The sequence below is a fragment of the Solea senegalensis genome, unplaced genomic scaffold, assembly GCF_019176455.1.
Source record: "Solea senegalensis isolate Sse05_10M unplaced genomic scaffold, IFAPA_SoseM_1 scf7180000014069, whole genome shotgun sequence".
NCBI classification, from domain to species: domain Eukaryota; kingdom Metazoa; phylum Chordata; class Actinopteri; order Pleuronectiformes; family Soleidae; genus Solea; species Solea senegalensis.
This window is the reverse complement of record NW_025320958.1, coordinates 50,665-66,494: the sequence shown is the minus strand read 5'-3', so window position 1 is coordinate 66,494 and position 15,830 is coordinate 50,665. Positions and strand designations below refer to the sequence as shown.

General features: G+C 40.9%; 1 protein-coding gene across 1 annotated transcript; it reads left to right on the top strand.

Annotated features, from left to right (window-relative positions):
• The first annotated feature begins 3,396 nt into the window (after nucleotides 1-3,396).
• On the top strand, nucleotides 3,397-15,454 carry LOC122760805 (INO80 complex subunit D). Its single transcript, XM_044015973.1, has 11 exons — nucleotides 3,397-3,964; nucleotides 4,065-4,211; nucleotides 4,691-8,742; nucleotides 8,828-9,639; nucleotides 9,770-9,869; nucleotides 9,954-10,178; nucleotides 10,355-10,464; nucleotides 10,663-10,796; nucleotides 11,187-11,404; nucleotides 11,509-11,666; nucleotides 12,064-15,454. Exons 3-11 carry the CDS (start codon nucleotides 8,525-8,527, stop codon nucleotides 13,077-13,079), a joined length of 2,991 nt encoding a protein of 996 aa, XP_043871908.1. The 5' UTR covers nucleotides 3,397-3,964; nucleotides 4,065-4,211; nucleotides 4,691-8,524; the 3' UTR covers nucleotides 13,080-15,454.
• The last annotated feature ends 376 nt before the right edge of the window (nucleotides 15,455-15,830 follow it).

The window sequence follows — 15,830 nt, the reverse complement described above, 5'->3', positions numbered from 1 at the left end:
GAAATGTTTATGTCCTTTCCACTTCCTTGTTTACGCACACCGCAGTGTCCTGTTTTTTCTACTTCAGTTTTTCAGTTTTCCCCTCTGATGTGTTCATTGATAGAGTGACATCCTGTTTTGGAAGGTGGCTTATTGAAATCTCATCAAGAAGCATACATATGTGGACAGAAAGCATTTTTGCAAATGTTTTAACAAATTAACCAGTACTCAAGGCACTATGTGGACAATGCATTAGGATATTTGTTCACCCTGTTTACTGTAGTTTCTCCATTTCTCCATACATACAGCTAAAATTACGTTTTTGTTTATAGTAGTGGGTCATTAGTTTTTTTTCCCTTGACAAGCTGTAAAGCCAGGGATAACAACTGAGAGTTCAGAATAGGTTATTAATGATATAACAAGTGGTTAAGAGTACAGCATTGATCATCATTGAAACTGGTTTACCTGTTATGTTGTGGGTGGCCTGTATATTTTCTCTTAAAAGTTGCAAAATAAATAGTGATTTAATGTGGTCCATGTATCCAAAGTAAGGTGAATGTTGGGGATGAACCGGTCAATGCCACATCACCAGACAGTCACTATTACAGCAGTGTTACTTCTATCTATCTAATTATCTGCTATTGTTTAAAACCCAACAGATTATTTTGGACAGTATAGATGAGATGTAGCTCACTGCTGCTGCTATTTGTCTTATTTTCATTTTAATTAATTTTCAAGTAAAACACTATTTCATCTATTAAAAACATAAATAAATGCCTGACAATGTGGTTGTTTTGAGAAGCCAAACAATGCAATTAGATTATTTTTGTTAGTACTCAGAGACATGTAACCCTCTGCTGTTTTTCTTTAGATTATCATACACAGGATTACTTAATCCGTGACGCAGCAGAATTTTTTTTAAATGTTGCGTAATCTGCGTCGCAGCCAGTCTCTGAGGAGGACCCACACTGGAAAACCACGTAAGTGAGCACCACCACAACTATGATCTTCTGTGTAACGTTAGATCATGTTTAGCAGCGTGACACCGTCTCTGGGTGTTAAATGGTTCGTGGAATTCAAATTATTTAGTGAGGTTAGCTTGTGGACGTTTTGTTAGCTTATTGCAAGCTGTGCTTATAAGTGATGGGTTTACGTTTAACGTTAAAACACCGGTTGTTGCTCTTTAATAACTATCGTTAGAGAATGTATCTGCTACCAAAGATTAATTAAGTGTAATATCGCTATTTCCTTTCGCCAGCACATCATTTGGCTAGTGTTGTTGCCTTGAGGCTGTGTTGTTATATGTCAATTTAAGTGAGTTAATCCGAGGGAACCGTTTAGCTAGTTTACGGTAACTAAAATGTGGTCATTTGTTCTACGTTTTACGGTACGGGTGCTTGCGGCAGACAAAAAAGACGAAAAACTTTTATTTGAAAATACAGTACACGAATAATATTATATATATATATTCTATATAATTTACATGTTCGAATGGGTGTAGCTGAACAGTTTAAGATTAAAGGGAAAGTAAGCTTTTTTATATAACACTGATACCGATAAGTCCGAATTGTTGAATATTGATTATTTAAAAGGTGACATACAACTTTCAGTGGATTAATGTTCCTTGCCTCCCACATTATTGATGTTAAGTTTTTGTTAAATATGTAAAAAAGTAAAGGTTGATTCTGCTCAATGATCAATACTGATATTGGCAATTTCCCTCTGAAAAGCCTTTCACAAATGTTAGTTGTTTTTTTTGTTTAGTTTTTTACTAATTTCATATATTCATATTCATATCAGGTGTTACTCGTGGTCAGTGAAAAAGGTTTAGGGTAAAAAAGGTTTATCATATTTTATGCCAAATATCAGGAAAAGTGTGATGACTTTCTTTCAACCGTATTGTTATTGCTATTTATTTACATAAAGATATATCAATCACATAAGAAACCATTAACTATAAGCTTAATTTGTTAGATAAACGCACACTATGTCATCTCTCTGCATCTCTTCGTCATGGCCTCCCAGTCTCAAAGAAAGGGGGGGGGGTGCACCTAACAATGGTAACAACATGCCACTTCCTTGTCTTATTTCCTGCAAGTCTGTTGTATTTTGAACAGAATGGCTATTTTGTTTGTTCTGTGTCAGAATTCCTTTGGACATTTGATTCAGTGATGTATCACTGGCAGGAATATAGATTTGTCAACTACCACATTTGGTGGCACTCTCTAATTACCCATCACTACAAAATGGATATTATAGTAGTATAAATGACTGACGATTCAATTACTGTAATGAAAATTAACTGTCTTTGCTTAATAGCTCAGCGGCAACAGCAGCCAATAACCTCTTGGAAATGAAAAGGAAAAGTGTCATGGTGGAGCCAGGAATGATTGCATTGCAGGTAACACTGTACATTCATGTGTGCGAGTATATACATTAAGTCAGGTCATTTCCTGTGCTGGAAACTCTGCCGCATGTGTTTTTTGGAGATAGAGAAAGTTCCTAGGGTATGTTTTTCTTAACGGTGCGCATTTGTTTCTACTCTACACAGCAATGTGTCTGTCAGTGCTGTATTTGTTTTTGTAATCTCACTGGGTGTGATGACTTCTTAAATTAAAAAAATATTTTTAGCCAGTGGCAGCATGTGCTATGCCTGTAATGAAGGGCTTGAACATTTCAACCAACTCTGACGAAACGAGGAAGGTTAGGAAGTCATTGTGGTCTTGCAGTGCAATGATCATATACATGTTGCTTTATAGTAGGGCTGCGACGATTATCAAGTTAATGATGGATTACTAAATTAATCCTATTTTGGTCATCGGTTTGAGTGTTTTTTCAATAATTAAAACAAGCTTTCTGATTTTTCAGCTTCTTAAATGTGAATATTTTTTGGTTAATTTGCTCCATAAAACGAAGAAATCATTCAAAGTGAAAAATGTGGACAAACGTTTTCTGATATTTTAAGGACCAAACAAGTACTCCTCTAATTGAGAAAAGCTTAAATAGATAAATAATCATTTGTTGCATCCCTACTTTATAGTAATGTCATATTGTCTGATCACTTTTGTCATATGATAATGATCTTGAAAAAAAAGGATGCTAATATTGTCTCAAAAAGTAGCCTATCCATAATGTTGTTTGATTTCACACAGAGAGGGTGTGATGGAGTTCTTACTGGTTTATCACGTCACGTGATCAAGGTGGACAGTGTGATCTGCAGGTGAATGAAAGACAATTGTATTATTATAGGTGTCTTTGTGGATCTGTTAGCGACTGGGTAGTACACAGGACAGGCATGTTTTGTTTGTAGACTCCAGTATTGGTAAGGCTTACCATTTTAACAGTTGAATATGATATGTGAAGGCCTGTTCCATACAGTTTGGCAGCGACAGGAATCGCTTCACTAGAAGGCAGAAGAGCTCTGGAAGACAAAAACATTGGCCCACTCATCAAAATTATAATGATCTGCTACATTCAAAAAGGCAGAGGTGGGGGACCTGGGCACCACTGACAGAGGCAATGACCTGCAGATTGAGACATATGTGGAGAAGATGTTGATGACAGAGACCCAGCTGGAGCCCTGATTTCTAAACAAGATGCATTCACTGCTCGACCTTGGGAAAACAGGTTTTTGGAATGTGCCTTACATTTTGATTCATTTACAAGGGTCAGCATTTTGTTTTACACTCATATTCATAGTTTATTTCTACATGCCGTGCGTAGTAACATTGTGGTGAGAGGATGAGAATCCTGCCTATTAATGAGGAGTGGATCTCAGTCAAAACAAGGTTTCCTAATTGTCACGCCAACTTTGTTCCACAAATTCATATTTGTTTATGTTGTTGGAATCAAATTTATCCTTGCTTCTATCCTGACAGGTTTGCTAATGATGCACTGAAAAGGCAGAAGCTTATTCAGCCAATGAAACATTTTTCTGGGCAATTGGTTTCCACAACCTGGGAAGATGATTCAAGTTGCTGGAGCAGTAAGTGATTAATGATGAAACATCCATCTGTAAAAGTGTATGATAATTTGCAGCATGTCCTGTGGACTGGTGCTGTAGTAAAAACAATCTGTTATTTAAGACATGTAAGGAGTTGTGGGAAGTGATGTGGCTGCTGTTGCTGGAGGGATGGTGGATGCAGAGACTCTCATTTCCTGAAAGACATGCTGAACTGTTTGAATAGCGACATCCTGTGCAGTGAGGAGGCATTCCTCACAGCTGGAGCTGGGTAAGACCATATAAAGAAATAACTAAAGATGTCCCAAAGCCAGTTGAACTAATGCTGTAGGTTTCTATTTGAACTTTGCTTAGTTTTGACCTGTGTTTAAACTACCTTCTAAATACTGGGATTGCTGACATTGAAGTAGCTGACCTGCTGCCTCTGGTAGGCACAGACAGACGATATGAGGCTCCTCTTTTCACTGCACATATCAGAAAAGGGTCATTTGAATGCTTTAAATACAGTACATTATTTTTAATTATTGAATAATGCAGTTGGAAACCAATGGGATTATGAAGTCAAAAATATGTGACGTTTGCTACGAAGAAGATGTAGATGTAAACAAGTGGCCATCATGGCCTCAGTTCTTTAAGAAATTGTGTCAGAAACTCACCCCTTCTCACAGGTGATACTATGGCTGTTCTTGCTCGTGAATGTTATTAGTCAACTGATGTGTTTCACATTGTATGTTCTATCTCTTCTTGCAGGTCTTGGTTAAAGCAAAGCATCCTGTTGTTGTTGCCATTGTGAGCAGTTGCCCACACAGAGTGGATGGGGCCAAAATGATTGTTTCTAACCCTCTTGTCAGCAGTGGAGTGGAGGAAACCTAGAAGGTTCTCTGTGTGCTATACAGGTCAGAATTAAGGCAAACCTGCCTAACAGGCCAGAGCTCAGGAGGGACTTTTCTGCAATACACAATAGACATGTATGTACAAGCCAGGAGTGGACAGTATCAGGAAGAATCCACTCAACGTACTATTCCTACTTGGAGCTGATGCAGGCTGCATAACTCGCCATGACCTCCCTGAGGATAGTTTCATAATTTATCAAGGTCAGCTGTCTTACTGCACAGCAACTGCATAGCACATCATATTTACATTTAATTATGTATAGCTTCTCAAAGAAACAGACTTAATTCCTGACAGTACAATATTTACAGAAAATTGACAAAGAAAAGCTTATAGCAAATGAGTAAAGTGAATCAATAAATGGAGCGGCTTCCATACAGTGCACACTTTTTTTGTAAGCACACAAGGGTTTACCAAAAACTTTGAAAAGTTATTGCAACAGATGGTGACATCTAGCCTCTCTTTTAGAAAATGAAGCAGGGCTTTTATGTGACAAGTAAGTTACTACTACTCAAATCAAAACCATCCAGGAAAAAACAGCAGTGATTTATAAATTCCCTCACTGTTTTGGGGTACAGCCTCAAATCCATCTCTGCATGCTGAGGAAACTTTTGAAAATCATTGAGCTGTGTTTACTGGTGTATATCAATATTACAATTTAATATTACATGGGCAAGCACATTGTCATGGTGTGCAATATAAGACAAGTTTATATTTGCCATGGACAGTAGTTGATGTGTAAAGTTTAGAACCACCATATTTTAAGAATTAAGCTCTCAGGTTGAAATGGGGATATATTTCATAACTGAGAAATGTTTCGACATCTAGTGTTTTTTTATACAGTGGTTGGAGAAAAAAAAGGGAAATAATTAGCATACTGTCCCAAATATTATTATATTAGTATTTGGAAGCTAATACAATGCTTAACATGCAAAGCTTTTCTTTAAATAAACTTTCAGTTGTTCAAGTTTGCAAAGTTTTATGTCTGAACTTAAAATTTACTAACCTTCACCCACAGATCCAAGAAGCAGCTTGTGCCAGACGATGGACAAGTGTGTGAAAGCTGTCACACAGGGAGCACAACCTGATGACGAGCCAGCCATATGCAAATTCATATCTTCATAATCGTTTTTGATTATTTTTTATTTGCACTTATGTGTAACTATAGTAGATGTTTTAATTGCAGTGAATATTTAAGCTTATGTCCCTACAAAGGTAAATGTAGTGTCATGTCTTCCTGTAATATTGCCAGTTTTTATATTATATTTTTCTAGAGGTGCATTCACAGTATTGAAAGTTTATCTACTTATTGTGATATTTACTGAATCAATTATCTGTATTAAACTTATTAATCTTGGCACTTACCCTGGTTAGGTCGGTGCTAATATTTAAAGTATTATCATCATAAACTGCTGACAGTTTTCTGTTTTAGTGTTTGTCCACCTATCCCACTTGTCTTGAGAAGTCTCGAGCTCCGGTATCTGATTGGCACGTGGTCCATCATCAGTGAACAGCGGCAACTGTGGCAGCAGAGCTGATAAGTCATTCATATGGAGGATGATAGCCGTGGTCCAGGTGGATTTTACACTGCAACACTTCACTGGACTTCCCGGTTTAAGGGCTCACCTCAGCTTTTTAAAAATGTGCCACATATAAACGGCATATACACTGCAGTTCCTTGCATAAATCGATTAAAATGACACTTGCACGATGTAGAGGTTTTTATAACAAACTTGAATTTCCAATATGGTAGGAGAGGTTGTTGTTGTTGAACGGACTGATGTCATGTCCCCGCAGTGCCTGTAGTGGTGCTGTGAGGAGTCTGCTGTGGATCCATCAAAAATCCTCAGCAGCCAACCTACTGCTTGTAATTTGCTCTGGATAGCCTTTATTTACATGCATTCTTATTTCGAGATATATCGAGCTCGATGAAGACAGCTCTTACGATCCTATCTCGAATATCGATGCGCAAATAGCTTAGCTGATTCTAATAGACATTTCGGCCGTCTATCTGGAGCGAATACCTTACACAGCCCATACCAGTTCAAGGTAAGCGAAAGCGTATAAAGCCTCGTCCTCGATTTCTGTGTGTACTGTTTCACACAGGCGTCAGCGGGTGAGGGCTCCTACTGGATGTCGCTGCGCTGTTGAAGCTAAAGGCCTCTTATTTATGACTCATTCTTATGTAACTTGTGATCTGACCGAATGAATTTTTGACTTGGCAAATATGTTAAGTCTCGCTATATTGACGTTTTTTTAAGTCTTACTGCCTTCTGGTGTCACAGTATGTGGCTATAATTAATAGCGATTATGACCGAGGCCTTTGATAACAGGCCTGAAGCCTCTCATGTTGAGCCTTTGTTAGGAAGCATTTTGCTATAAATATATCATGTTGTATTGACTGAAGTCATACGACTGGGAAGTATTATTTAGTTAATATATTTTTTGTCTGCGCTTACATTCGCAAATAAAACTACACTGAAAATAGACCTTTACGGTATCATAATTTGCGCATGTTTCCGTTTCCTGGTTAGCTACCGCCTACTAATTTATGTTTTTAGCTTCGATAGCGTGTTAGCTAACGTGGATTATTTGACTTCTCGTGTCTGCTGGGTGTCGCGAATGACTTATTTGTCACGCTTAACTCGTTTATGCGATGATACAGTGATGTGTGTTGCATACAGATATGATTATTACTTAATATTTAAAAGTTTTACCATATCTACGTCGGCTGCAAGCTAATGCTGACAGGCTAGCCTCACGTACTCAAATGGTAGTTGTGCTAGCGGGTGTTTGTCACCGTTTGTTGCCTGTCCGGTTCTCTGACTTAATTTTTTTTCTAAAATTGACTTGGCGGCTGTAAATTATGGTGGTAAATATGACTGTGCGTGCATGTCAGGGCCGATGCTTAATCGGCATCAACCTGAAGATTCACAATTAATGCGAGAACTAAAGCTACTCGTGACGCTAGGCAGCTAAAGCTACAATTATCTTCTGTGTTTTTGTGTTTTGCCAGTGTCAGTCTTTTTATTTAAATATTATGTTAGGAAACAAGGCTGGGCGCCTTATTCGGTTGAAGAATACTTTTCAAAAGAGGTTTGGAATTATGTGTACACACTAGTAAGTTACTTTTCTTTAACGCTGTCCGACATATCGCTGTCATTCAGTATATCATTTTACCATCATAATGTTTTATAGGTGCCAGCTGTACTGAGAAACTTTTGAACTTCGGAGTACAATGACATCTCTCTCAGTTGTTCCCCAAAAGAGTGACTGAAAGCACCCAGTTGGTGTAAAGAAGCAAAGCTTGCCAAGTCTAATGTCTTCAAAAATGATCTGTAAGGATTTTTGAATTGTCTTTATTTTTCACAATATTTACTTATCAAGAAGTCAGCTAAAAGTTTTGACTTAAATATTATCCCTCAATTTAGATTGATATTCATTGATCTCACACTGGTGAAATACAAAAAAGGTCACAGGTAGATAGGTGACAAATACAATAAGCAAAAAAAAACCATCAAATTGAGAAGATATAACTACAAAAATTGAAAGTCATCGTAAAATAGCTATGCCACCCAACCCCATGTGTGTACACACGGCCCACCTCTTAAGTATGAAGTGTAAGTAATGTAATTCCTGGTTTTTCCTGACTTTATCCCATCAGCTGATGTTGTCTAGGACAAGAGTCACGTGATGTATGAAGGCAAACACATACACTTCTCAGAGGTGGACAATAAGCCGTTGTGCTCATACAGCCCAAAGCTCTGCAAGCAGCGCAGACTTAATGGCTATGCTTTCTGTATCCGGCACGTTCTGGAGGACAAGACAGCCCCCTTCAAGCAATGCGAATATGTGGCTAAGTACAACAGCCAGAGATGTACCAACCCCATCCCCAAGTCTGAGGACCGCAGGTCTGTATGACTGTCTGGCAGAATCTACTATGCTGAGTAGGAAGCATGTGTTACACTGTGCTGAAGATGTGTTCTTGTTTTCCAGGTACTGTAACAGCCACCTTCAGGTCCTCGGCTTTATCCCCAAAAAGGAACGAAAAAAGAAGCATGATGCATTGGAGGAAATGCGCTCACGGGCTCACCTGGAGTCAGTGGCACTTAACATAACTGTTCCCTCTTTAGCTCTGAAAGCTCCCAATGGTCTTGATGAACTTCCACCATCTCCCCCTTGTACTCGTCTGTTACCCCTCCCTGATGGGGAACTCCCAGACCCTTTTGCCTTTTACGAGGACGACACTGATGGGGAGGAGGTGGTTACTCCTCGGAAGGGTAACTCCATCAAGAAGAAAATACAGAGCCGGCTGGTGCTCAACCAGAAACTCTGCCATAATACGGACCTCTTTCAGCCACCTTCTGAGCACTTTAGCCCCTCCCCTGTCCCCCGTGTCCACCCCTCCTCACCTCTCAACACTCATCTCCCACGGCAGCAGTCAGGTATTCTTCACCCACCCCAGCACTCCAATGTGACTTCCTTCATCTTCCCAGGACAGCAGCAGGGTTTATTATGCAATCCACCACCACCTCAGTCAGTCAACTTTCTGCCTCCAGGGATGCCCGCTAATGCAGCACCCAGTCCAGTGCAACCTTCTGGGCCATCACTGAGCAGGAAAATGCCTTTCACTGCTACTCACTTGCCCGTCCGTTGCAAGGACAGTGTCGGTAACAGTCAGCGGCAAGTGGTTGTCATGCGTCCAACTACCTTCTCACCTTCTGCCAGCTGTTTAGCCAGGTTGCAACATCTGGTGCAGCTCTGTGCCAAGAGACATCGGGAATATGGAGACCTCTTTCCACATCTAGGTACATAATTTAAATGTATTTAGAACAAGTATCAGTCTGTTCTCCTTATTTGTGATTTCAGCTCTACTGTATCTAATGAGAATTTAACCTACTTTAATGGATGAGTTACCCTAACAAATTGTTCTTTCAGGTTTGGACTGGTCAGAAGACAGTGCTGATGATGATGGTGTTGATGAAGAAGAGGCACAGAAATGTATGCCTTTTCAGACCTCTTGGAAACCACAGAATGGGTTGGTATAATACCTAGACCTACAGCAATTACATTGATCTGACATTGTCTTTGTAATGACAATTTGAAATTGTTTCTCAAACAGGTTGGAAGGCGACTGTAGTTCCTCACGGAGAATGCGTTTACTGAGGCTTTGCTCATACCTCCGGGAGAAATACAAGCACATGTGTAGACAGGAGAGGGCGATTATCCGACAAAAACGATATGGTTATGCCTTCCGCAAAGCTTTGCTACATGCTGCTGGTAACAACCCAGACTGTGCTGGCCAGCTCATCCAGGATTTTGGTGGTGCCTCTCGAAGCTCCACAAGGTATTCTCACCTATGTCATAATTAGTCAATTTGTTAAAGATGACTGCATTAATATTACACCCATGTATTAGTAAAACCTGCAAGTTTGCTTTTATTTTCTAACCTTTTCAAATTTACACCGTACAAGACAAGTGTAGAGTGTTGTCGTTTTTCTCAGTCCTTCTGTATGTCTTCAGTGTTGCTCCAGTAAAGCAGGAGAACACAGAAACGGGGACCTGCACAGGCAGCACTAAGGGCCAGGCCTGCAGCAACAGAGCTCTGCCTTTTACTCAACACTGCTTTCAGCGTATCCTTTGCAAAACTTCACAGACTGTACTGCTGGTTTACTGAAAGTGCAGCACAGTGGCTGTTATCTCATGTAACTATGATGTATTTAAATTTCAGCTGTATGTACTTTACTAAAAAGTTGCACCTGTGTTAGAATAGCATACTCGCATGTCCTGTGTTGTGTATGTTGTGTTGTTTCCTTTACCGTTCTCTGTAGACATTCTATTGAATCGTTCCCAGCAGCTCTTTGCTAGTTGCACAGCCAAATTTGCAGATGGTCAGCAGTGCTCCATCCCTGTGTTTGATATCACGCATCAGACACCCCTCTGTGAAGAGCATGCCAAAAAGATGGTGAGTTCAGTTTTCCAGAAAGTTTCACCTTTCACTGTGTTGCAAAGAGTTGGATGAGATTTAAACATTTCAAAACATAGGACAAGATTGACAAAGGTAGGTTAGCTAAGAGTTAAGAATGGGAACAGGGGTAAATAGGCTGGCTCTGTCCAAAGGTAACAGGATCTGATCATTAGTACCTGTACAGATCACTGATTAACATGTTTTGGAGTCAGTGATTCAGCAACCAAAAGGAACTAGAACATTTCCCCAAGAAATAGTCCTACATACAAGGGGTTACTAAGTAAGCTTTAGACATGCTAAACTAAAGGACCATTAACTTACTTGTAGCATTCCTTATTGTGAATGTTTGTTATTTTGACTTGGTTCTCCTCCATATATCCCTCACAGGATAACTTCCTACGTGGGGACGGAAACCGACGTGTGCAGCACCAGCAACAGCGAAAGCCGCGTAAAAAGACCAAACCACCGGCACTCACCAAAAAACACAAGAAGAAGAGGAGGAGAGGGCCACGACGGCCTCAGAAACCCATCCCTCCGGCGCTGCCACAGGGGAACCTGGGAATGCCTTCTATAAGCCTAACGATGCCCTCACAGGCCAGCATTAGGTGCGCTCCAGCTCTTGTCTCTGTTCTGTTAGGGTTAATAATTGAGTCGCATAGAACACCCTTCACTTATTGTATCCTCCCCCCCAACATCTCACTCATTGCAGGAGCCCTTCAACTCCAGACCTGAGTACCGAAGAGCTTCCTGATGACATCACCAACGAAATGGCAGACATTCCAAATGACCTTGAGCTAAACCAGGAGGATTTCTCTGATGTGTTACCCAGACTACCCGATGACCTGCAGGACTTTGACTTGTTTGAAGGTTCTTTTTACATCTCATTCTTTTGCACTGCTATGCCTGTTATATATTCAATCACAGTCTGCACATCTGGGAATGTATCAATATCAAAATCTCACAATAAGACAATATTGCGGTAACAAGTCAGTTGTGTTATTGTGATAGTATTATAGCACAGAGTAGTTCATGAAGTCCATCCACCTGTGGTGAATGATATGCACTGTGATTACTGAGGCTCTGTGTAACTTTATCTTTTGTCTCTTTGAAGAGAGCTGGTAATAGTAGAAATAGTCCCGGGTTACTTGTGCAACCTACAGCTTTCTGCTCTGTTCCACTGAAAAAAACACTAGAACAGAAGTCCTATTGCTTGATACTGTCACAGGTCTAAGACAGTATTGTGTCTGTGTCTGTGTTTGTGTAGGTAAGAACGGCGATCTTCTGCCCACCACAGAAGAGGCTGAGGAGCTAGTGCGAGCACTGCAGGCAATGGGGTCCTACCCAGACTCTTTAGTGTGCCTGACCTCAATGGCAGACCTGGCCCCATCTGAAGGCGTGGACCACCGAGCATTGACTGTGTTCTCTGGTCCAGTTCAGCCGGGGACTATGGGGGATCTGCTCAGCAGCCGCATCCCGACAGAGAATTATACTAGTCTGGAGCTAGAGGACAACATACTGCAGTCCGGTGGGGGACACTTTCCCCCCTCGCCTCCATCTCAGCCCACAAATCAGCCCCTGACGTCATCCTCTTCTCCAGTAGCCTCCTCCACCACATCACTGCTCACTCAGACCTCCATTACAGAGCGAACGTTTTCTCGGACACACACATCCCTTGTCATGGCCAAGTCGGATGCACCCACATCATCTCCTCAAGGCAGCCACTACAGCAGTGAGCATGTTCCATCCCCATACAGTGACCACATATCTTCTCCCCATGCCAGCTCCTTCCAGACTGACACCCCTCTGCTGCTGGAAGTCCCTCTCAGTGGAGTACCAGGAGCCCCACGCTCATCATGGAATAATCTCACTCTTCCCCTCACCGACCCCACACAGTTTGGCAATCTCATAGGAGCAGAAAGTCATCTCATATCCACCTCTCTATCCACTCCCCCAGCCACCACCACACATTCTGTGACGCTGCAGCCCATGGCTGCCCTCTCAGCAATGCCTCAGAGCGGCATGACAGGTTTAACAACTCCCCCCGCCCCCTCGTCCTCCCTCCCCTCATCCTCTCACGATCTTCTGAACTCCACACAGCCCAAGCAACAGCTCCCTCAATTCAGTGCGGCCTTTGGCCATCAGTTGGCCTCCCACAGTGGCATTCCGAAAGACGTTCAACCTAGCCACAGCTCCACAGCGCCTCCTGCTGGCTTTTCCGTAGTTAGTGCCACTGCTGCAAGTGCCAACAGCGCCACACCACCGTTCACGCAGAGCAAATGAGGGCAGGGCGGCCTGCAGCTGCTTAACGATGGCCTGTGGACTCGATCCTACTACCACCGTCGACTGGCTTCAAAACGACCAACCTTCGTCACCTGCAACACGTGTGCAATGTGGTTAAAGTGCACTATTTGACAAAAGAATTTGCACAACCTCAGATTTCCCTCTAATTTAATTAGTTTGCTCTGTAGCCAGGCCACCTCTGGGGTTTGAAGTAGGTGCGAGTCCACACGTTTGATGCCTTGTGGTCTCGTCAGCGGGAGTTTAGAGTCGGACGTCGCAGATCTTGTGCTGAAATAAACGGGTGGAAATTGGCAGAATGTTTGAAGAGATTATCTGTGTCACAGTGCTGTCAGTCAGTTTAGTTTGCTTTGCCAGTCAAAAGTCCTTAAAATGATCAACTGTGCCCTGCCTTGCTCAGATGGCCATTGCATTTTTTTTTTTTTTCCACCTTTTCCATACACTGCTTCTGTCTCCCCAACCCCCCCGAAATCAAACAGAATTTGTGATATTTGTGACCTATTATGTTTCAAGCTATGTAACTGTTATGATATAGAATCTTACGGAGTCAGATATCACAGTCATGAATTTACCAAAAATACTTTTAAACAGCTGTTTTTATATTGTGTATAATATATGTGCTAATTTAAATGTTTGCTCAGACATCAAAATCTCTGACCTCACCGTTGGTTGTGGGTCTTTGAGTGGCCTAGTAGACACTTGAAGATAAACATAGTTTCTTAAAGCAATAATCACATTAACTCTAGCATTGTAAGATATTTTATTGGTCTCATTTGGTCTCACTCTTTCATGTAGCGTCACTTGTTGAATCTGGGATTCGTTCAGTATATTTTCCATGCTCATACAGTTTAACTCAAAACGAGAGAATATACAAACTCATGATCAGGTCAGTCGAACTCGTTTGAAATCAAGTGGAGTCGTGAGGCCAATAAACAACATTCAGTGTTATAGAAAGGACGACAAAGGAGTGATCCAGGGACTTTTAAGTGTCTGCTATCAAAGGTGCTCTCTGATCCAGATGTACAATGGTCTCTACTGACTTGTCTCATGAAAGGATTCCGAGGAAACACACTTTAATATGTCGATGCCGCTACTTTGAAAAGGCTAAGGCAGTGAATTGGCACTGGAAAAATTCTTTTACTTATTAGCTCAGTGTAATGTGATGGTATTAATCGATGTGGTGTTGAGCACATCGGGGCGAAGCACCGTCTGTTTTACTTGGTTAAGAAAGGTTTTAAAGCTAAGTAACGCAAACCAAGGGGCGGTCTGGATTTTAAAAAATCGGAGGATTCAGCGATGCATCGGTGACTACACACGTGACTGACCTGTCAGACATTGTTGAGTATTAGGTATGTAATAGCGTAGCAGTCTCCATCTTGGGGTTTGTGGGTGAATTACTGAGTAGCAATGGATTGAAATTATTTACAATGTATTCAGTGGAACCTGTCTTGTTGAACGAGTCTCTTGCTTTCAATGGCTATCAAAAGTCTGAGGGATCAACGTTTGTTTGCCGTCACTTTTGTTTTTAATGATGTTCTGATGGAGAATATGTTTTGATAGCTGCGAAACGTAAGGAAAAGAATTCCGAGATCATTCAGAGCAGTGGCCTTTTTGTTTGAGAGCGTTATAATATGAATATTAGATCAAGGTCACTTGGATTTGATTCTCGGTGACATGAGGCAATGAAATATATACATCACCATTTCAATTATGCTTTTTGTCCAATGTTGATTTGCACAGGATTAGCCAGTGGTGTTTCACATGTCCTGTGCCTTTTTTTCCTTTTAATCCCCCCCACACACACACACACACAGACACAGGTGCCATCATTTACCAGCTGTGTGAAGGCCAATTGCTGTCTCTCCTTTCCCACAGAGAATACATGCAGTTTAAACCTGTAGCGTCACCAGAGACTGCAGTGTTTTCCCCCCACAATCAGGTTGGAAGAAAATGTTTGCAAGGCAATACTGTTGCATTCACAGATCAGGAGATCACTTGCTGCACCAGTTTCCTCTCCCGACCACCACGTAGAACAAAATGTAACAGGGCTGTTAGGCACATGTAACCGCTTGAATCCGAGATGGCTGACAAATTCCTATACTCATTGAATGTACTGTATTACTGTTTTTAAAGATAGGATGAGCTAATCTAGTCACCTTTTGTTATTGGTCCTTGTTTAATTTGTCTAAGGTATTTTTTGTATACAAAGGTTTACATTTTTATGTATATTTTTCTTGTGTACAAAATATGTAATATGTGTACAAACACTGTATGTAATATCTGTATATAGCGTGAGAAATTTGATCTTTTGTTTTTGGATGTATAAATAAAAACTTGCTGTGAGGTATTTGCTGACACTGACGTGCGTGTGGGTTTTTTTTTTCTTCCTTATTAGACAAATAATTTAAAAAATGCCAAATAATTTTGTGTCACGTAGCTTGGGTTTGTTTACAGACAAGAACATACATGATCAGGTTTTTTAAGTGATTCCCATCAAAAACTAAGAGTCTGACATTTTCTAGACTCAACCTTGTAAATTCTCCCTGTGTTGTAGTGCGCTCTCTTCGGACGACTGTTCACAAGGAATCTGTCTTGTGTGTTAATGTGTCTCAACACTCAGTGTGGCGTCGGTGCTAAAGTTGGATAAAGTCACACCTTTTAACAACACCATTGAGCCGCAAAGTAATTATAGTTAAACACATAATTCCATGTTAAGTATGAACACAAACACAA